The 24,171-nt window shown below is 40.6% G+C and overlaps 1 protein-coding gene across 5 annotated transcripts in view; it reads right to left on the bottom strand.

The window, feature by feature from the left end:
- LOC139761944 (hexosaminidase D-like) overlaps positions 1-24,171 on the bottom strand; it is a 284,074-nt gene that overhangs the window by 136,392 nt on the left and 123,511 nt on the right. For all 5 annotated transcript variants that reach the window (XM_071686643.1, XM_071686648.1, XM_071686644.1 and 2 more), the window contains one exon: positions 3,299-3,496. In XM_071686643.1, the coding sequence (XP_071542744.1) occupies positions 3,299-3,496 (198 nt within the window). The remainder of the gene's footprint in view (positions 1-3,298; positions 3,497-24,171) is intronic.

The raw sequence follows: 24,171 nt of genomic DNA, 5'->3' as shown, positions 1-24,171 counted from the left end.
AACACGCCTTTTTCCACACACTGGCACTACAAATGCATTCCACCAATCTTCAGTCACTTCATCAAGAGCCATAAATACACTGAAAATCATAACTAATAAATCAATAGCATAGCCATCCTCTTTCTTTAAAAAAATCAACTGCATTGCCATCCACCTCTTGTCTTTTCACCAAAACACTTGCCATGACTCCCTCACTTCACATGCCTCCTCAAACCAAACACCATACATCTACCACCCTATCATCAAACACATTCAACAATCCTTTAAAATACTCACTCCATCTCTTCACCTTATCACTGCCTGTTATCACTTCCCCAACTGTATCCTTTACCGATGTTCCCATTCATTCTTTTTGTTTTTCTCACACCATCTTCCTGTTAATACACACACTATTGGTGGCATATTTGGGTGAGAAACTGATGAGTTGGTGACTGAGCATGGAAAAATGTGTGAAAGAACACTGAAAGTAAATATGAATAAAATAAAGGCTATTAGGTTTACCAGGGCAGAGGGACAGGGTACTTAGGATGTGGGTTTGAATGAAGAAAGAAGAAAATTTAGAGGAAGCAAAGTGTTTAAGGTACCTGGATGTAGTGGACATGGCAGCAAATGGAATCATGGAAGTAAATGTGAGTCATAAGGTGGGTGAGGGGATGAAGGTTCTGGAAGCATTGAGGAATCTGTGGAGAGAGAGGTCATTTACTAGGAGGGCAAAAATGGGTATGTCTGAAGGTATGGCAGTCCTAACAATGTTGTATGGATGTGAGGCATGGGATACACATGATGATGTGCAGAGGTGGATGGATACATTGGAAATGAAATGTTTGAAGACAGTATGTGGTGTGAGGTAGTTTAATCAAGTTAGCAATATAAAGGTACGAAAGAGGTGTGGTAGTAAGAGTGTGACTGAGACAGCTAAAGATGGTGTGTTGAAATGGTTTAGACATATGCAAAGAACGAGTAAGGAGTTGATAAAGAGAATATATGTCAGAAGTGGAGGGAACATGGAGAAGGAGGAGACCAAATTGGATATGAAGGGAAGGAGTGAAAAAAAACCTTTAAAGTGATCAAGAGATGAACATGCAAGAGGGTGAAATGGGTGTATGGGATAGAATGAATTGGAGCCACGTGGTATAGAGGGCAAAATGCTGGCAATGGACTGAACCAGGGCATATGAAGCAGCCAGGGGAAACCATGGAAAGGTCTATGGGAGCTGGTTGTGGACAGGGTTTATGGTTTCAATGAATTACACATGAGAGCTAGGAAATGAATGTGAGCAAATGCAGCCATTCTTCACTTGAACCTGGCACTAAATTTATGTCACATTCTAAAGAGGGTTAATACTGGATGCCCCAAAGTGGAGAAAACAACCTTGTTTCCAGAGACTCCTTCGGCTATGCTATACTCCTCAATAATGCCTAGGCAACTTCCGCTAATCTTTTTTCCTTTGCAAGATGCCAGTCTCAGGTCCTGGATTCTAATTTTTGATGTCATGATATCCATAGCTTATTTCATATGTAGTAAAATGACTGGGTGGGTTACAGATGACTACCAATTTTTTTTACACTCTGCTTACCATGAGCATCTGGAGATTGCAGCAATTTCTAGGTTCTGGTATTCACTGCATGATCCAGAAAAAATGGAAGATTGCTGGGGTAAGGAAAAGCATATTCTGATGGAAGTAAACAGCAATTGAACATCACACTCAACCATTGTTCAGTAAAACTTTCATCAAACTGAGAAGATGGTTGTATCTAAAGGGTTAAGACACTCATTCTGCTGGCTCAACCTCAGATTTACATAAGAATACATGATATAATGAAGATGGCTTCTGCCTTAGTCTTCATAAGGTACTCCCTGTTGGTGGAGATAAAGAAAAGTGGTGTGGCACTCACGTACAATGTTTATCAGATGGTGCTTTTGTTTAGATGCTGAGGATCTCCCTTATGTGGCTCTCAGGATTCCTCCTTCTGGATAGACAATTTCCAGCGTGCCTCTAAATCACCAATGAAGTTACATATCTTTAGATTTGAGCTTTTCCTTCTTATCAGAAAGTTTTTCTCAAAATACTCCTTCTCTGCATGATTACCTGTTTGAACTGTGTGGGGAGGGAGTTTTACACTAATGGGACCCCATCTCTTGAATATCTTGAATATTCACTTATGCCACACAACATTTTGAATTCATATATGCTGTCTACATTAACCACATCCTCAGTCATTCTATTCCATTCATGCACCATTCACACTATAAAAGTACTTCTTTACGTCTTTTTAACAAGTTTCTCAATTAATTTCATGTTATGTCCTCTGGTAGCTCTATCCCTAAATCTCTCAAAGAACAGTTCTTTGTCTACATCATCCACTGTTTTAAAAACTTAAATGTTTTCTAAGGTGGACAAGACTTTTACCCCTCCTTGTAAATTACCTCTCTTAGAACTGGTGTGGGTGTGCCCTCCTGCTTGCATGACAAGCCACAAAGTAGAGAAATGTACATTCTTAAAGTCAACAAACCTTTTCTCTCCAAAGCAGTTTCTCCATGTGCATATTTTCTTGTTCTGTCTTCCTCTTTCTATTTTTGAACAGCTTTTCTCTGTAGCAACTGTGACTGTAGTCTGAAATTCTAAGCTGCTAGAGGCTGAGACTAAACAGATCAATGACATCTTTGCAGCCATCTCTGATTGGTTGAGGGTTAGCCTGAAGCAAGCAAACTGCTACAACCATGGCCAAGTGGTTAGCAATGGGAGAGAAAGACCAGTGCTTTCTTACCTAAAATACTGTGTTGAAATGCCCTTACCCTGATTTTCCTATAGATATCCTCTAGAATGTCTCGTGCTAATGGAATACTGCCTAAGAGACAAAGGTCTCTGTTTTCAAAAACAAGATTTCAGTGTGCCATATTTTCTCACTGCAGTTGATTCTTTGGTCATCTGAGGTGTTAAGTAGCTCTTAAGGTCCCATCAAACTATATGAATATTCAGTTACCTCTGGAAAAGATGTAAAACTTTAACACTAATACACTGGACAAGAAAGATGCCAGAAATTCATTGGATGAAATAGTTGCCATAAATGACTCATTCATCATTGCATTTGTGGTATTCATTCAATATCCATTACCAGAAATTAATAAAGTTTCCATGGTTTCAGGAAAACCATTATTTTTTTATGAATATTTCACTCTTGCTTTGCAAATCATTGTCATGGCTACATCAAACTGTTGGGATATGAAGTCACAAATACAACCACAAGATTTAGGAAATAAACATGAAAAATTACAATATTTGAACTTCAAAACCCACCTCAAAATGCCCAAAAGTCTGAACCAAGGGTATAATGATGAGATTGTTCTCCGCTGCAATGGTGTGTAAGTGTACGATGTCTTCAGGCGTATAGGCATGTGGCGCTTGCAAATGAGCCACTTTGCCATGATAGGGAAACATGTCCTCATACTCAACCAGAAGGCCTGTGGCACCAAATGATGAAATAACGGGGAACAGCTGAAAACAAGGGATTGCATTCTCTGAATTACTTCAGATCTCAGCCTATAAAAATACAGAGCAAATAAATACAACCACATTACCTTGCATTACACAGTATTAAATGACAAACAAAGAATTCTTATGTGAGCCTTTCAGGGAATATTCTATAAGACTTTCAAATGCAGCAAACTGAATCACACACTACATTAAAAATTGAACAGCATGGAAATTTCTGGGACTGACCTATGTACATTCCACTGAATAAAGCTAAAGTAGATGATACAAGACTAATCAAAGCAAGGTAAGGCTAGCTAAGGTTCATATTTCTCATGAAAGAAATGTCAAAGGCTGACTACTGAATAAGTCTATCTTAGAAAGTGGACATGTGGGATTCAGGAAGAAGAAAAGTTATAGAGGGCATAAAGGAATGACCATTATTGGTTCAGTCAAGTAAAAAAATTACCATTATCGGTTCAGTAACTTGACAAATTGAACATATGATGAGAGAGAGACTGAGGCACAAGATATCTGAATCTCTTTAAGGATGATCTATAAGAACAATAAAATAAATCCATGATCTCAACTCAAGAAACAAAAGCTGGAACAGTGTGAAGTCTTACTGAGGAAGAGATCTAATAGCCTTCCATAGACTGACGAAAAAAAAAAAAAACATGACTAAAAACCATAGTATTGCATGTGATGACATATCAACATTTAGGGGAAAAAAGATGCAGATAATCATAAGTGAAGAAATCACAAGGCTTGTCTATATAAAAAGATATCAATAGTAATTTTAAAGAGCTGGAAGGTGAGAAAACTAAGTGAGGGCAAACTGAGATGCACACAAGAGGAAGAAGACTGCTAAAACAAGTCATTTGAAATATTGTTCATTTTGTCTCTAGGAGGTCCAGGAGGGTGGAAAGAGGTAAATATTGTGCCTATTTCTAGAAAAAAAAAAGATTAAGAAGTTGAAATAAACTACAGACCAGTCTCTCTGAGGAGGGTGGCATGTAAATCACAGAAAAATATACAGTAATTTAAAAGCAAATAGATGATTACTTGCAGAGCAGAAACTACCTACCACAAGTAAAATACATGTGGGTTCAGGGAAATGTTTCATGTGTAACAGATCTATTACAAAATTCTACAAGAAATTCTATTCTATAAAACAGTGACCCCAATTCAGACAAGATATGGACGGATAGAATGCTTGCTCCTGAACCAAAAAGCATTTGACACTATGCTACACAAAAGGTTGGAAAGCAGGTGGATCCTTAAGCAGGTACATATAAAAGGAGACTCTTTCAATGGATTTAGAATAACATTTGTGGAAGGAAACAAGAAGATTCATGTTAGAAAAGCCATTCTCAAACAGGGCAAGGTCAACATTGGCATGCAACAAGGCATGGTCTTAGAACCACTGATCTTTTTGACCTATGCAAATGACTTGCCAGAGGGACTGAACTATCTATTTCCTGTTATGTTTTATGTTAGATGAGATAGTACAGACAAATGAATGCCATGACCAAGGTCATCTCATTAATGCTATGTCTCTTCTTTTTTTCTTTCATACTTGTTTGCCATTTCCCACATTAGTGAGGTAACACAAGGAACAGATGAAGACAGGCCACATTCACTCACATCCATTCTCTAACAGTCATGTGCAATTCCACAATGCAATAGCCCTCTATCAATAACCAGGCCTCACAGACCTTTCTATGGTTTCCCTTGGCCACTTCAAATACCCTTGCTCAGTCCATTGACAGTATGTTGTACCCCTGTATGCCACATTCCCCTAGTTCACCCTATCCTTGGCAGACCTTTCACCCTCTTGCACTTTCAGGCCCTGATCACTCAAAATCTTTTTCACCTCAATCCTCCATCTCCAGCTTGGTCTCCATCTTCCTTTCCCCTCTACTTCTGTGACACATATATCTCCTTTGCTAACCACTCCTCAACCACTCTCTCTCCATACTTTCAAGTCATTTCAGCACATTCTTTTCTATCTAACAAACCTCTATCTTAACCTTTTCTACCCACTCAATCAAACTAGTTCGCTTCACATACTGTTCTAAAACATTACATTTTCCAAAACATCCATCCTTCTCTGTACATTCTCATCTACAGCCAATGTGTCACATCCATACAACATCAACGAAACTACTTCCAATGTACCATTTTTGCCCTCCCAGACAATGATCTCTCTTCTCACACATTCGTCAATACGCCAAGAACTGTTGCCTCCTCATCCACCCTGTGACCCACTTCCACTCCCATGGCTCCATTCATTGCCATGTATCTACAACAATGTTCTTCCTTTGATTTTTTTCTGTTCAAACACACATCCCAACTCACCTGTTCTTCTGCCATGCTAACCTAAACTGCGTATTCCTTGCTGGTCATAGAAGGCAACTAAGAGGGGCAAGAGCAGGTAGCTGGAAATCCTCCCTTCCTGTATTACTTTCCAAAAGAAAAAGCAGAGCAAGGAGCTAAGATGGGATTTTTCTTTGTAAGGCTCTGCCATCTATTCTTGATGCTAACTTGCTCATGCAGGAAATGATGAGTATGTATGAAAAAAAAAATAGGTAGAAAGGATACTTCCTACGTATTCTCTGCATATTATAGAAAGCAACTAAAAAGGGCGAGAGAGGGAGGTTGGAAACCTTCCCCTCTAGTTTTTACTTTTTCAAAAGAAGGAACAGAGAAGGGGGCCAAGTAAGGATTTTCCCTCCAAGGCTCAGTCCTTTGTTCTTGACACTACCTTGTTAATGCAGGGAACTGCAAATGTGTACAAAATATATATTCATCATCATTATTATCAAACTTAATCACTGTTTCCCGCATCAGCCAGGTAGCGCCAGGAAACAGACGAAGAATGCCCCATCCACTCATATACACATATATATATATACATAAACGCCCATACAAGCACATATACATCTCAACATATACATACATATATATACACATACACCGACATATACACATATACACATGTACATATTCATACATGCTTGCCTTCTTCAATTCCTGTTGCTACCACTCCACACAGGATATAAAGTCACTAATCCCCGCTTCAGTGAGGTAGTGCCTTGAAAACAGACAAAAAAGGCCACCTTCGTTCACACCCAGTCTCTAGCTGTCATGTGTAATGCACCGAACCCACAGCTCCCTCTCCACATCCAGGCCCCACAGACCTTTCCATGGTTTACCCTAGATGCTTCACATGCCCTGGTTCAGTCCACTGACAGCACATCGACCCCGATATACCACATCATTTTAATTCGCTCTAATCCTTGCACACCTCCACCCTCCTGCATGTTCACTCCATCTTTCCAACTCGAATGTTCCCTTCACCTCTGACACATATAACTTCTGTGTCAACCTTTCCTCACTCATTCATTTCATATGTCCAAACCATTTTAACACATCCTCTTATACTCTCTCAGCCACAGTCTTTTTACTACCACACCTCTCTTACCCTTTCATTACCTACTCAATCAAACCACCTCACACCACATATTGTTCTCAAACATTTCATTGCCAACACATCCACCCTCCTCCATACAAACCTATCTGTAGCCCATGCCTCACAACCATATAATATTGTTGGAGCTAATATCCTTTCAAACATCCATTTTTTCTCTCCAAGATAACATTCTTTCTTTCCACACATTCTTCACCACTCCCAGAACATTTGCATCCTCCCCCACCCTGTGACTCCTTCTGCTTCCAAGGTTCCATTTGCTACCAAGTCCACTCCCAGATATCTAAAACACTTCACTTCCTCCAATACTTCTTTCATACTAACATCCCAACTAACTTGTCCCTCAAACCTGCTGAACCTAATAACCTTGCTCTTATTCACATTTACTCTCAACTTTCTCCTTTCACACACTTTCCAAACTCAGTGGTTTGATGAAGACAAAAGGTGGTGAAAGCCTTACATAAGATGAAATGTGGCAACGCTGTCGGAGTATATGGTATTGCAGTTGAATCTGTTAAGAAAGGGAGTGGCTGTATTATTGATTGGTTGGTAAGGATATTCAATGTAGGTATGGTGAAGTGCCTGAGGATTGGTGGAATGCATGCATAGTGCCATTGTATAAAGACAAAGGGGGTTAGCTGAGTATACCTGGTAAGTCTTATAGGAGTGTACATAATATCAAACTGGGGAGGAGCTGTGTGGTTCCAGAAGTGGTAGAGGATGTGTGGATCAGATGTTTGCTTTGATGAATGTTTGTGAGAAACACTTAAAAAAACAGACAGATTTGTATGTGGCATTCATGGATCTAGAGAAGGCATAGAATAGGGTTGACAGAAATGATTTGTGGAAGGCATCAAGAATTCAGGGTGTGGAAGGTAAGCAGCTAGAAGCAACAAAAGTTTTCATCTAGGATGTAAGGCATGTTTACAAGTTGGAAGAAAGGAGGTGAATGGTTTCCAGTGAATGTCAATCTATGGCAGGTATGTGTGATGTCACCATGGTTGTTTAATTTGTTTATGAATGTGGTGGTTAGGGAGGCCAATCCAAGAGGTTTGGAGAGAGGAGCAAGTATGCAGCCTGTTGGGGATGATAGGGACTGGGAAGTGTCAGTTGTTCTTCAGCGATAATACAGCACTGGCGGCTGATATGGAAAGAAACTGCATAAGTTGGTGAATGAGTTTGGAAGAGTGTATGAAAGGAGGAAGATGAGAGTGAGTGTTCATAAAAGTAAGGTTGTTAGGTTCAGTAGGGTTGAGGGACAATTTAGCTGGGATCCAAGTCTGAAAGGAGAAAAATTGGAGGAAGTGAAGTGTTCTAGATATCAGGGAGTGGAAGTGGCAGCAAATGGAACCATGGAAGCAAATCATAGGGTAGGGGAGGTGGCTAAGGTACTAGGAGCAATGAAGAATGAAGAATGTGTGGAGGGCAAAAATAGGTATGTATGAAGGAATATTTGTTCTAACAATATTATATGGTTTTGAGCCTTGGGCTATATATAGGATTGTGTTGAGGAGGGTAGATGTGCTGGAAATAAAATAGCTGAGGTGGTTTGATTGATCAAATAGTGAAAGGGTAAAAGAGATGTGTGGGAATAAAATGGGTGTGGTTGAAAGAGCAAAAGAGAGTGCTGAAATGGTTTGGACATATGGAACAAATGAGTGAGGAACAGTTGACAAACAGGATATATGTGTCAGAAGTGGAGAGAACATGGAGAACAAGGAGATCAAATTGAAGATGGAAGGATGGAGTGATAAAGATTTTGAGCAGTCGGGACTTGAACATGCAGGAAGGTGAAAGACATGTATGAAACAGAGTGAGCTGGAACAATGTAGTATACTGGGGTTGACATGCCATCAGTGGACTGAACCAGGCCATTTGAAACGTCAGGGGTGAACCAAGAAAAGGTTTGTGGGGCCTGGATGTGGATAGGAAGATGAAGTTTTGGTGTATTACACAAGAAAGCTAGAGAATGAGTGAGAGTGGGTACGGCTTTTCTTTGTTTCCTGGCGCTACCTCGCTGAAGCAGGGGGTAGTGATCAGGCGTGAGGGAAGAGAAGAGAATGTATATGTTATCTTTTTTCCTTTCCTGCATGCCTTTATGCTGTTTCCTGTGGGGCAGGGTGGCAATGGGAATGGATTAACTCTACAAAACGATTTCTTTACCAACTTAAGGGATTTATCAATGAAACATCTAGGATACTTTAACTTGGATCCAATAAAATATATCTTTCCAAACTCATCATCAATAAATTCTGGACTGCATATCCATAATGCCCTAAGGAACATCAACTGTAGTGATAATTGTTCAACTCTGTCACATTGAGCTGAATAATAATGAATATAAAAGCAATCATTGGTGGGTTTTTGGTGCCTATGCACCTGGTCATCAGAAGAAAAATCATGAAAAGAAAGTGTTTTGGGAGCAGCTGAGTGAGTGTCTTAGCAGCTTTGATGCACAAAACTGGGTTATAGTGATGGATGATTTGAATGCAAAGGTGAGTAATATGGCAGTTGAGGGTATAATTGGTGTAAATGGAGTGTTCAGTGTTGTAAATGGAAATGGTGAAGAGCTTGTAGATTTGTGCGCTGAAAAAGGACTGGTGATTGGGAATACCTGGTTTAAAAACAGAGATATACATAAGTATATGTATGTGAGTAGGAGAGATGGCCAGAGAGTGGTATTGGATTATGTGTTGATCGATAAGCATGTGAAAGAGAGACTTTTGGATGTTTATGTGCAGAGAGGTGCAACTAGAGGGATGTCTGATCATTAGCTTGTGGAGGCGAAGGTGAAGATTTGCAGAGGTTTTCGGAAAAGAAGAGAGAATGTTGAGATGAAGAGAGTGGCGAGAGTAAGTGAGCATGGAAAGGAAACTTGTGCGAGGAAGTACCAGGAGAGATTGAGTGCAGAATGGAAAAAGATGAGAGCAAATGACGTAAGGGGAGTGGGGAGGAATGGGATGTATTTAGGGAAGCAGTGATAGCTTGCGCAAAAGATGCTTGTGGGATGATAAAGGTGGGAGGTAGGCAGATTAGAAAGGGTAGTGAATGATGGGATGAAGAAGTAAGATTGTTAGTGAAAGGGAAGAGAGAGGCATTTGGACGATTTTTGCAGGGAAATAGTGCAAATGATTGACAGATGTATAAAAGAAAGAGGCAGGAGGTCAATAGAAAGGTGCAGGAGGTGAAAAAGAGGGCAAATGAGAGTTGGAGAGAGAGAGTATTGTTAAATTTTAGGGAGAATAACATGTTTTGGAAGGAGGTAAATAAGGTGCGTAAGGGAAGAGAACAAATGGGAACATCGGTGAAAGGGGCTAATGGGGGGGGGCAATAACAAGTAGTGGTGAAATGAGAAGATGAAGTGAGTATTTTGAAGGTTTGTTGAATGTGTTTGATGATAGAGTGGCAGATGTAGGTGAATGGCTTGGTAAACAGAGAAATGGTAGTGAAAGCTTTGCGGAAGATGAAAGCCGGCAAGGCGGCAGGCTTGGATGGTACTGCTGTGGTATGGTTCATGGTGTAGTGCCTGAGGATTGGCAGAATGCATGTACAGAGCATGAGATTGGGGAAGAGCAATGTGGTTTCAGAAGTGGTAGAGGATGTATGGATCAGGTGTTTGCTTTGAAGAATGTGAGAAATACTTAGAAAAATAAATGGATTTGTATGTGGCATTTACGGATCTGGAGAAGGCATATGATAGAGTAGATAGAGATGCTCTGTGGAAGGTATATGGTGTGGGAGGTAAGTTGCTAGAAGCAGTGAAAAGATTTTATCGAGGCTGTAAGGCTTGTTTACAAGTAGGAAGAGATGAAAGTGATTGGTTCCCAGTGAATGTCAGTTTGCAGCAGGGGTGCATGGTGTATCCATGGTTGTTTAATTTGTTTATGGATGGGGTTGTTAGGGAAATGAGTGCAAGAGTTTTGGAGAGAGGGGCAAGTATGTTGTGGATGAGAGGGCTTGGGAAGTGAGTCAGTTGTTTGCTGATGATACAGCACTGGTGGCTGATTCGGATGAGAAACTGCAAAGCTGGTGACTGAGTTTGGTGAAGTGTGTGAAAGAAGAAAGTTGAGAGCAAATGTAATAAGAGCAAGGTTATTAGGTTCAGTAGGGTTGAGGGACAAGCCAATTGGGAGGTAAGTTTGAATTGAGAAAAACTTGAGGAAGTTATGCATTTTAAATATCTGGGAGTGGATTTGGTAGTGGATGGAACCATAGAAGCAGAAGTGAGTCACATAGTGGGGGAGGGGGGCAAAGGTTCTGGGAGCGTTGAAGAATGTGTGGAGTGTGAGAACGTTACCTCGGAGAGCAAAAATGGGTATGTTTGAAGGAAGAGTGGTTCCACAATATCACATGTTGCGAGGCGTGGGCTATAGACAGGGTTATGTAGAGAAGGGTGGATGTGTTGGAAATGAGATGTTTGAGGACAATATGTGGTGCGAGGTGGTTTGATAAAGTAAGTAATGAAAGGCAAGAGAGGTGTGTGGTAATACAAAGAGTGTGGTTGAGAGAGCAGAAGAGGGTGTATTGAAATGGTTTGGTCACATGGAGAGAATGAGTAGGGGAAGATTGACGTAAAGGATATATGTGTCAGAGGTGGAGGGAATGAGGAGAAGTGGGAGACCAAATTGGAGGTGGACGGATGGATTGAAAAAGATTTTGAGCAATTGGGGCCTGACATACAGGAGGGTGAAAGGCGTGCAAGGAATAGAGTGAATTGGAGTGATTTGGTATACTGGGGTCAACATGCTGTCAACGGATTGAACCAGTGCATGTGAAGCGTCTGGGGTAAACCATGGAAAGTTTTGTGGGGCCTGGATATGGAAAAGGAGCTGTGGTTTCGGTGCATTTCACATGATGGCTAGAGACTGAGTGTGAATGAATGTGGCCTTTGTTGTCCTTTCCTAGCGCTACCTCGCCTGTGTGGCGGGGTGGCGATGGAAATGGATGAAGGCAGCAAGTATGAATATGTACATGTGTATATATGTATATGTCTATGTATGTATATGTTGAAATGTATAGGTATGTATATGTGTGTGTGTGGGCGTGTATGTATATACATGTGTATGTGGGTGGCTTGGGCCATTCTTTTGTCTTTTTCCTTGCACTACCTCACTAATGCGGGAGACAGCAGCAAAGTATGATATATGAATAATAAATACTAAACTTAAACATGTTTCCATTCCTATGGATCATACAATCAAAAAATGGTAACATGATTATCTTCCACTTCCACAGTATATTTGATGGAAGGTACTATATTGTTCAGTAAAAGGAGAAATGTTTCACTTGTTGGCCACACACAAAGTACATCACCTACAGATAAAGTACCTTAGAGGGTAAGATATCCCTTAGTAGTTCTGTTTCAAAGAATTCCATGTAATAATTATTTAATACTAGTGAAAGAGGGTTACCCATCGCCATGCCAAATTTCTGAGAATGATATTCTACATTAAATTGAAAAACACAGTCTTTTATACACAATTCTATCAATTCAAGAAACACTGAATTTGAAACAGGTAAATCAAGATTATTCAAGGCATCAACCAGATATCTCTATAGGTCATCAACTGCAACTTTTGTGAACAAGGATGACAAATCATAACTTACCAGTTTGAAATAAAAATAAACCTGGATCTTAATAAGCTTTTTATCTAAATCTACATTGTTCATGATATTAGAATTTGATATATCACTAACTAGTAGGCTTAATGAAGAAATGAAGATTTTGATAACTTATACATGATTGAGTCTACTGAAATGACTGGATAGTCTGGCATAAGTGTTTTGAGAAGTCCATACATATGTGGTAATGAAGGGGATAATGATAAAAATCTTTTGATGAAAGAATCATTAACTTTCAACAACTTCAGTTGTTTATTCAAGTGAGATTTAACAACTTCTAGGGATTTCTACTAAGTTTAATAAAGTATGTTGTATCATCACATATTAAGCCCACTAGTTAGTAATACATCAAATTTTAATATCATGAACAATGCAGATTTAGTTAAGCTGAAAGCTATGCAAGATGGTTTTGATTTCAAACTGTTAAGTTTTGATTTGTCATCCTTTTTCACATAAGCACAAGTTGATGAACTCTTAAAGTATCTGGTTGGTGCCTTGGATAATCTTGATTTACCTGTTTCAAATTCTGCTTCTTGAATTGATAAAATTGTGTATAAAAGATTGTGTATTTCAACTTAATGGAGAATATTATGCCCAGAAATTTGTTATGGTGATGGGTAACCCTCTTTCATCAGTAATAAGTAATCTTTACATGGAATTCTTTGAAACAAAATTACTAAGGGGTATCTTAGGCATGTAGATGGTGTTCTTTGAGTTTGGCCGACAAGCAAAAATTTATAAACATTTCTCCCTTTATCTAGCAGTTTAATACCTTCCAACAAATTTACTGTGGAAGCAGAAAATAATATTGTTACCTTTTTAGATAGCATGATCCAGAGAGATGGAACGATGTTTAAGTTCAGCATATACAAAAGACCCATCAATGTTTGTTCTTATATTCATTATTACTCAGCTCAACATGACAGAGTTAAACAATCATCATAATAGTCTGGAGTCTGGAATTCACTGATGATGAGTTTGATTAGATATATCTTATTGGATCCACGTTAAAGTACCCTAAAACTTTTATTGATAAAAGAAATCATTTTACAGAGCTAACCCCAAACCTCAACTTGATACCAAGAATCTTTTAGTTCACCCACTCAGTGATAATTTCATATCACTCTTCAGGATGCTTAAATCCTTTAAATTAAATGCAGTCTTCAGGAATAACAATACTATGAAGAATATCTCAATCTGGCAAGCTTGCCATATAATTCTCCGAGCTGTGTTTACAGAATAACTTGTACATGCTGTACTATGTTTTATATCGGGCAGACTGAAAAGGATATCTCTATGTTATACTTAAGCAACATAAATGTAGTATAAGAACAGGGCAAGAATCAATTGCTTTGTTTAAGCATGTTAAAATTATGAGCACTATACTGACCGGAGTAATGCTAATTCAGTTATCAAATGGAACTCAACCAAGAGAAATATCATTTAATCTTCTTTTATCAAAAACACAAAGAATTGTAACATGAATATTAGCAAAGATCTATACAAACTGAATAGCTTTAATATAGGCAACAATTGTAAACAGTTCCCTGTCCAATCCACAAAATGAAAGTCTAGGACAGGTAAAGTGCCACATCCAAACAGCATCAGCTGAAAACACTTTGTTTACAAACAGCATATTGGCTATGCCTCTATTTGTATATAACCTGACTATTCTAAGTCCTCTATCTCATTCTTGTATCAATCCAGATGATGTAATCATGACACGAAAGTCCACTGGGAACTTACTTGTTTCATTTTCCTCAAGGTTATCAGCATATCCTAAACACCCACACTACTGCAACTTATCACATATATACATTATTACTATCATTACTATCATTATACTTTATTGCTCTCTCCCACATTAGCAAGGTAGCACAAGGAAACAAATGAAAGAATGAACAAACCCACCCACATACAAATATATATATATATATATATATATATATATATATATATATATATATATATATATATATATATATATATATATATATATATACATCCACACATGCACATATCCATACCTAAACATTTCAACGTATACATATATATACATACACAGACATATACATATATACACATGTTCATAATTCATACTTGCTGCCTTTATTCATTCCCGTCACCATGCCGGCACACATGAAATGACAACCCCTTCTGACCGCATGCGTGTGAGGTAGCGCTAGGAAAAGACAACATAGGCCACATTCATATACACTCACTCTCTAGCTGTCATGTATAATGCACTGAAACCAGATCCGAGCCCCACAAAACTTTCCATGGTTTACCCCAGACGCTTCACATGCCCTGGTTCAATCCACTGACAGCATGTTGACCCCGGTAAACCACATCGTTCCAATTCACTCTATTCCTTGTACGCCTTTCACTCTCCTGCACGTTCAAGCCCCAATCACTCAAAATCTTTTTCTCTCCATCCTTCCACCTCCAATTTAGTCTCCCACTTCTGGTTCCCTCCACCTCTGACGCATATATTCTCTTTCTCAATCTTTCCTCACTCATTCTCTCCATGCGACCAAACCATTTCAAAACACCCTCCTCTGCTCTCTCAACCACACTCTTAGTATTACCACACATCTCTCTTACCATTTCATTACTTACTCGACCAAACCACCTCACACCATATATTATTCTCAAACATCTCATTTCCAACACATCCATCCTCCTTCACACAACCCTATCTATAGCACATGCCTCACACCCATATAATATTGTTAGAACCACTATTCCTTCAAACATACCCATTTTTGCTTTCCGAGATAATGTTCCTGCTTTCCACACATTTTTCAACGCTCCCAGAACTTTCACCCCTTCCCCACCCTGTGACTCACTTTGGCTTCCATGATACCCAAACACTTCACTTCCTCCATTCAAACTTACCTACCAATTGAACTTGTCCCTCAACTCTATTGTACCTGATAACCTTGCTCTTATTCACATTTACTCTCAGCTTTCTTCTTTCACACACGTTACCAAATTCAGTCACCAGCTTCTGCAGTTTCTCACATGAATCAGCCACCAGCGCTGTATCATCAGTGACAACAACTGACTCACTTCCCAACCATCTCATCCACAACAGACTGCATACTTGCCCCTCTCTCCAAAACTCTTGTATTCACCTCCCTAACAACCCCATCCATAAACAAATTAAACAACCATGGAGACATCACGCACCCCTGCCGCAAACCGACATTCACTGAGAACCAATCACTTTCCTCTCTCCCTACTCATACACATGCCTTATATCCTCGATAAAAACTTTTCACTGCATCTCACAACTTGCCTCCCACACCATATACTCTTAATACCTTCCACAGCATCTCTATCAACTCTTATCATATGCCTTCTCCACATCCAGAAATGCTACATACATTCCTCACGTGTCGTAGAAGGCGACTAAAGGGGACAGGAGAGGGGGGCTGGAAACTCTCCCCTCCTTGTATTTTAACTTCTAAAAGGGGAAACATGAGCAGGGAGTGCTCATCCTCCTCAAAGGCTCAGATTGGGGTGTCTAAATGTGTGTGGATGTAACCAAGATGAGAAAAAAGGAGAGATAGGTAGTATGTTTGAGGAAAGGAACCTGGATGTTTTGGCTCTGAGTGAAACGAAGCTCAAGGGTAAAGGGGAAGAATGGTTTGGGAATGTCTTGGGAGTAAAGTCAGGGGTTAGGACAGGACAAGAGAAAGGGAAGGAGTAGCACTACTCCTGACACAGGAGTGGTGGGAGTATGTGATAGAGTGTAAGAAAGTATACTCTAAATTGATATGGGTAAAACTGAAAGTGAATGGAGAGAGATGGGTGATTATTGGTGCATATGCACCTGGGTATGAGAAGAAAAATCATGAGAGGCAAGTGTTTTAGGAACAGCAGAGTGAGTGTGTTAGTAGTTTTGATGCACAAGACCAGGTTATAGTGATGGGTGATTTGAATGCAAAGGTGAGTAATGTGGCAGTTGACGGAATAATTGATGTACATGGTGAAGAGCTTGTAGATTCATGTGCTGAACAAGGACTGGTGATTGGGAATACCTGGTTTAAAAAGAGAGATATACGTGAGTATACATATGTAAGAAGGAGAGATGGCCAGAGAGCTTTATTGCATTACGTGTTAATTGATAGGCACGCGAAAGAGAGACTTCTGGACGTTAATGTGCTGAGAGGTGCAACTAGAGGAATGTCTGATCATCTTGTGGAGGAGAAGGTGAAGATTTGTAGAGCTTTTCAGAAAAGAAGAGAGAATGCTGGGGGGAAGAGAGTGGTGAGAGTAAGTGAGCTTGGGAAGGAGACTGTGAGGAAGTACCAGGAGAGACTGAGTACAGAATGGAAGAAGATGAGAACAAAGGATGTAAGAGGAGTGGGGGAGGAATGGGATGTATTTAGGGAAGCAGTAATGGCTTGCGCAAAAGATGCTTGTGGCATGAAAAGCGTGGGAGTTGGGCAGATTAGAAAGGGTAGTGAGTGGTGGGATGAAGAAGTAAGATTATTAGTGAAAGAGAAGAGAGGCATTTGGACAATTTTGCAGGGAAAAAATGCAAATGACTGGGAGATGTATAAAAGAGGCAGGCGGTCAAGAGAAAGGTGCAAGAGGTGAAAAAGAGAGCAAATGAGAGTTGGGGTGAGAGAGTATCATTAAATTTTAGGGAGAATAAAAAGATGATTTGGAAGGAGGTAAACAAACTGCATAAGACAAGGGAAAAAATGGTAACTTCAGTAAAGGATGCTAATGGGGAGGTGATAACAAGTAGTGGTGTTGTGAGAAGAAGGAGATGGAGTGAGTATTCTAAAGGTTTGTTGAATGTGTTTGATGATAGAGTGGCAGATATAGGGTGTTTTGGTCGAGGTGGTGTGCAAAGTGAGAGGGTTAGGGAAAATGATTTGGTAAACAGAGAAGAGGTAGTAAAAGCTTTGCAGAAGGTGAAAGCCAGCAAGGCAGAGCGTTTGGATGGTATTGCAGTGAAATTTATTAAAAAAGGGTAGACTGTATTGTTGACTGGTTGGTAAGGTTATTTAATGTATGTATGACTCATGGTGAGGTGCCTGAGGATTGGCGGAATGCGTGCATAGTGCCATTGTACAAAGGCATAGGGGATAAACGTGAGTGCTCAAATTACAGAGGTATAAGTTTGTTGAGTATTCCTGGGAAATTACATGGGAGGGTATTGGCATGTACAGAGCACCAGATCGGGGAAGAGCAGTGTGGTTTCAGAAGTGGCAGAGGATGTGTGGATCAGGTGTTTGCTTTGATGAATGTATGTGAGAAATACTTAGAAAAGCAAATGGATTTGTATGCAGCATTCATGGATCTAGAGAAGAAATATGATAGAGTTGATAGAGATGCTCTGTGGAAGGTATTAAGAATATATGGTGTGGGAGGCAAGTTGTCAGAAGCATTGAAAAGTTTTTATGAAGGATGTAAGGCATGTGTACATGTAGGAAGAGAGGAAAGTGATTGGTTCTCAGTGAATGTTGGTTTGCAGCTGGAGTGTGTGATTTCTCCATGGTTGTTTAATTTGTTTATGAATGGGGTTGTTAGGGAGGTGAGTGCAAGAGTTTTAGAAAGAGGGGCAAGTATGCAGTCTGTTGGGGATGAGAGAGCGTGGGAAGTGAGTCAGTTGTTGTTTGCTGATGATACAGTGCTGGTGGCTGATTCATGTGAGAAACTGCAGAAGCTGGGGACTGAGTTTGGTAAAGTGTGTGAAAGAAGAAAGCTGAGAGTAAATGTGAATAAGAGCAAGGTTATTAGGTACAGTAGGGGTGAGGGACAAGTCAATCGGGAGGTAAGTTTGAATGGAGAAAAACTGGAGGAAGTGAAGTGTTTTAGATATCTGGGAGTGGATTTGGCAACAGATGGAACCATGGAAGCGGAAGTGAATCATACGGTGGGGGAGGGGGCAAAAGTTCTGAGAGCATTGAAAAATGTGTGGAAGTCGAGAACATTATCTTGGAAAGCAAAAATGGGTATGTTTGAAGCAATAGTGGTTCCAACAATGTTATATGGTTGCGAGGCATGGGCTGTAGATAGAGTTGTGCAGAGGAGGGTGGATGTGCTGGAAATGAGATGTTTGTGGACAATATGTAGTGTGAGGTGGTTTGATCGAGTAACTAATGAAAAGGTAAGAGAGATGTGTGGTAATAAAAAGAGTGTGGTTCAGAGAGCAGAAAAGGGTATTTTGAAATGGTTTGGTCACATGGAGAGAATGAGTAAGGAAAGATTGACAAAGAGGATATATGTGTCAGAGGTGGAGAGGACGAGGAGAAGTGGGAGACCAAATTGGAGGTGGAAAGATGGAGTGAAAAAGATTTTGGGTGATTGGGGCCTGAACATACAGGAGGGTGAAAGGTGTGCAAGGAATAGAGTGAATTGGAACGATGTGGCATACCAAGGTCAACGTGCTGTCAATGGATTGAACCAGGGAATGTGAAGCATCTGGGGTAAACCATGGAAAGTTTTGTGGGGCCTGGATGTGGAAAGGGAGCTGTGCTTTCGGTGCATTATACATGACAGCAAGAGACTGAGCTGTGAACGAATGTGGCCTTTGTTGACTTTTCCTAGAGCTACCTTGCGCACATGCGGGGGGAAGGGTTTGTCATTTCATGTGTGGCGGGGTGGCGAAGGGAATGAATAAGGGCAGACAGTATGAATTATGTAAATGTGTATATCATATGCCTTCTCCAGATCTGTAAATGCTACATACAAATCCATTTGCTTTTTTAAGTATTTCTTACATACATTCTTGAAAGCAAACACCTGATCCACGCATCCCCTATTTACTTATTTATTCATTATACTTTGTCGCTATCTCCTGTGTTAGCGAAGGTAGCGCAAGGAAACAGATGAAAGAGTGGGCAAACATACCCACATACACATGTATATACATACACGTCCACACACGCACATATACATACCTATACGTCTCAACGTATACATATACATATACACACACAGACATAAATATATATATACACATGTGCATAATTCATACTGTCTGCCCTTATTCATTCCCGTTGCCACCCCGGCACACATAAAATGACAACCCCCTCTCCCCGCATGTGCATGAGGTAGTGCTAGGAAAAGACAGCAAAGGCCACATTTGTTCACACTCAGTCTCTAGCTGTCATGTATAAAGCAACGAAACCACAGCTCCCTTTCCACATCCAAGCCCCACAGACCTTTCCATGGTTTACCCCAGACGCTTCACATGCCCTGGTTCAATCCATTGACAGTACGTCGACCCCAGTATACCACATCGTTCCAATTCACTCTATTCCTTGCACACCTTTCACCCTCCTGCATGTTCAGGCCCCAATCACTCAAAATCTTTTTCACTCCATCTCTCCACCTCCAATTGGGTCTCCCACTTCTCATTCCCTCAACCTCCAACACATATATCCTCTTTGTCAATCTTTCCTCACTTATTCTCTCCATGTGACCAAACCATTTCAAAACACCCTCTTCTGCTCTCTCAACCACACTCTTTTTATTACCACACATCTCTCATACACTTTCATTACTTACTCGATCAAACCACCTCACACCACATATTGTCCTCAAACATCTCATTTCCAGTACATCCATCCTCCTGCGCACAACTCTATCTATAGCCTAAGCCTTGCAACCATATAACATTGTTGGAACCACTATTCCTTCAAACATACCCATTTTTGCTTTCCAAGATAATGTTCTCGACTTCCAAACATTCTTCAATGCTCTCAGAACTTCTGCCCCCTTCCCCACCCTATGATTAACTTCCGTTTCCATGGTTCCATCTGTTGCCAGATCCACTCCCAGATATCTAAAACACTTTACTTCCTCCAGTTTTTCTCCATTCAAACTTACCTCCCAATTGACTTGTCCCTCACCCCTACTGTACCTAATAACATTGCTCTTATTCACATTTACTCTCAGCTTTCTTCTTTCACACACTTTACCAAACTCAGTCTCCAGCTTCAGCAGTTTCTCACCCGAATCAGCCACCAGCACTGTATCATCAGCGAACAACAACTGACTCACTTCCCAAGCTCTCTCATCCACAACAGACTGCATGCTTGCCCCTCTTTCCAAAACTCTTGCATTCACCTCCTCAACAACCCCACCCATAAACAAATTAAATAACCATGGAGACATCACGCACCCCTGCCGCAAACCAACATTCACTGAGAACCAATCACTTTCCTCTCTTCCTACTCATACACATGCCTTACATCCTCGATAAAAACTTTTCACTGCTTCTAACAACTTACCTCCCAAACTATATATTCTTAATACCTTCCACAAAGCATCTCTATCAACTCTATCATTTGCCTTCTCCAGATCCATAAATGCTACATACAAATCCATTTGCTTTTCTAAGTATTTCTCACATACATTCTTCAAAGCAAACACCTGATCCACACATCCTCTACCACTTCTGAAAACACACTGCTCTTCCCCAATCTGATGCTCTGTACATGCCTTCACCCTCTCAATCAATACCCTCCTATATAATTTCCCAGGAATACTCAACAAACTTATACCTCTGTAATTTGAGCACTCACTCTTATCCCCTTTGACTTTGTAAAATGGCACTATGCAAGTATTCCGCCAATCTTCAGGCACCTCACCATGAGTCATTATTTTCATTATTATTATTATTATTTATTTTATTTTGCTTTGTCGCTGTCTCCCGCGTTTGCGAGGTAGCGCAAGGAAACAGACGAAAGAAATGGCCCAACCCACCCCCATACACATGTATATACATACACGTCCACACACGCAAATATACATACCTATACATCTCAATGTACACATATATATACACACACAGACACATACATATACACCCATGCTCACAATTCACACTGTCTGCCTTTATTCATTCCCATCGCCACCTCGCCGCACATGGAAAACCATCCCACTCCCCCCTCATGTGTGCGAAGGTAGTGCTAGGAAAAGACAACAAAGGCCCCATTCGTTCACACTCAGTCTTTAGCTGTCATGCAATAATGCCCAAACCCACAGCTCCCTTTCCACATCCAGGCCCCACACAACTTTCCATGGTTTACCCCAGACGCTTCACATGCCCAGATTCAATCCAATGACAGCACGTCAACCCCGGTATACCACATCGATCCAATTCACTCTATTCCTTGCACACCTTTCACCCTCCTGCATGTTCAGGCCCCGATCACTCAAAATCTTTTTCACTCCATCTTTCCACCTCCAATTTGGTCTCCCACTTCTCCTCGTTCCCTCCACCTCCGACACATATATCCTCTTCGTTAATCTTTTCTCACTCATTCTCTCCATGTGCCCAAACCATTTCAAAACACCCTCTTCTGCTCTCTGAACCACGCTCTTTTTATTTCCACACATCTCTCTTACCCTTACATTACTTACTCGATCAAACCACCTCACACCACACATTGTCCTCAAACATCTCATTTCCAGCACATCCACCCTCATGTGCACAACTCTATCCATAGTCCACGCCTCGCAGCCATACAACATTGTTAGAACCACTATTCCTTCAAACATACCCATTTTTGCTTTCCGAGATAATGTTCTCGACTTCCACACATTCTTCAAGGCTCCCGGGACTTTCGCCCCCTCCCCCACCCTATGATTCACTTCCGCTTCCATAGTTCCATCCGCTGCCAGATCCACTCCTAGATATCTAAAACACTTCACTTCCTCCAGTTTTTCTCCATTCAAACTTACCTCCCAATTGACTTGACCCTCAACCCTACTGTACCTAATAACCTTGCTCTTATTCACATTTACTCTTAACTTTCTTCTTTCACACACTTTACCAAACTCAGTCACCAGCTTCTGCAGTTTCTCACATGAATCAGCCACCAGCGCTGTATCATCAGCCAACAACAACTGACTCACTTCCCAAGCTCTCTCATCCACAACAGACTTCATACTTGCCCCTCTTTCCAAAACTCTTGCATTCACCTCCCTAACAACCCCATCCATAAACAAATTCAACAACCATGGAGACATCACACACCTCTGCCGCAAACCTACATTCACTGAGAACCAATCACTTTCCTCTCATCCTACACGTACACATGCCTTACATCCTCGATAAAAATTTTTCACTGCTTCTAACAACTTGCCTCCCACACCATATATTCTTAATACCTTCCACAGAGCATCTCTATCAACTCTATCATATGCCTTCTCCAGATCCATGAATGCTACATACAAATCCATTTGCTTTTCTAAGTATTTCTCACATACATTCTTCAAAGCAAACACCTGATCCACACATCCTCTACCACTTCTGAAACCACACTGCTCTTCCCCAATCTGATGCTCTGTACATGCCTTCACCCTCTCAATCAATACCCTCCCATATAATTTACCAGGAATACTCAACAAACTTATACCTCTGTAATTTGAGCACTCACTCTTATCCCCTTTGCCTTTGTACAATGGCACTATGCACGCATTCCGCCAATCCTCAGGCACCTCACCATGAGTCATACATACATTAAATAACCTTACCAACCAGTCAACAATACAGTCACCCCCTTTTTTAATAAATTCCACTGCAATACCATCCAAACCTGCTGCCTTGCCGGCTTTCATCTTCCGCAAAGCTTTTACTACCTCTTCTCTGTTTACCAAATCATTTTCCCTAACCCTCTCACTTTGCACACCACCTCGACCAAAACACCCTATATCTGCCACTCTATCATCAAACACATTCAACAAACCTTCAAAATACTCACTCCATCTCCTTCTCACATCACCACTACTTGTTATCACCTCCCCATTAGTGCCCTTCACTGAAGTTCCCATTTGCTCCCTTGTCTTACGCACTTTATTTACCTCCTTCCAGAACATCTTTTTATTCTCCCTAAAATTTAATGATACTCTCTCACCCCAACTCTCATTTGCCCTCTTTTTCACCTCTTGCACCTTTCTCTTGACCTCCTATCTCTTTCTTTTATACATCTCCCACTCAATTGCATTTTTTCCCTGCAAAAATCATCCAAATGCCTCTCTCTTCTCTTTCACTAATAATCTTACTTCTTCATTCCACCACTCACTACCATTTCTACTCAACCCACCTCCCACGTTTCTCATGCCACAAGCATCTTTTGCGCACTCTATCACTGATTCCCTAAATACATTCCATTCCTCCCCCACTCCCCTTACTTCCATTGTTCTCACCTTTTTCCATTCTGTACTCAGTCTCTCCTGGTACTTCCTCACACAAGTCTCCTTCCCAAGCTCACTTACTCTCACCACCCTCTTCACCCCAACATTCACTCTTCTTTTCTGAAAACCCATACAAATCTTCACCTTAGCCTCCACAAGATAATGATCAGACATCCCTCCAGTTGCACCTCTTAGCACATTAACATCCAAAAGTCTCTCTTTCGCGCGCCTGTCAATTAACACGTAATCCAATAGTGCTCTCTGGCCATCTCTCCTACTTAAATATGTATACTTATGTATATCTCGCCTTTTAAACCAGGTATTCCCAATCACCAGTCCTTTTTCAGCACATAAATCTACAAGCTCTTCACCATTTCCATTTACAATACTGAACACCCCATGTATACCAATTATT

The sequence above is a fragment of the Panulirus ornatus genome, chromosome 42 (assembly GCF_036320965.1).
Source record: "Panulirus ornatus isolate Po-2019 chromosome 42, ASM3632096v1, whole genome shotgun sequence".
Classification (NCBI taxonomy): domain Eukaryota; kingdom Metazoa; phylum Arthropoda; class Malacostraca; order Decapoda; family Palinuridae; genus Panulirus; species Panulirus ornatus.
Note: the sequence above shows the minus strand (reverse complement) of the source record. Positions and strands in the feature narration are given on the sequence as shown.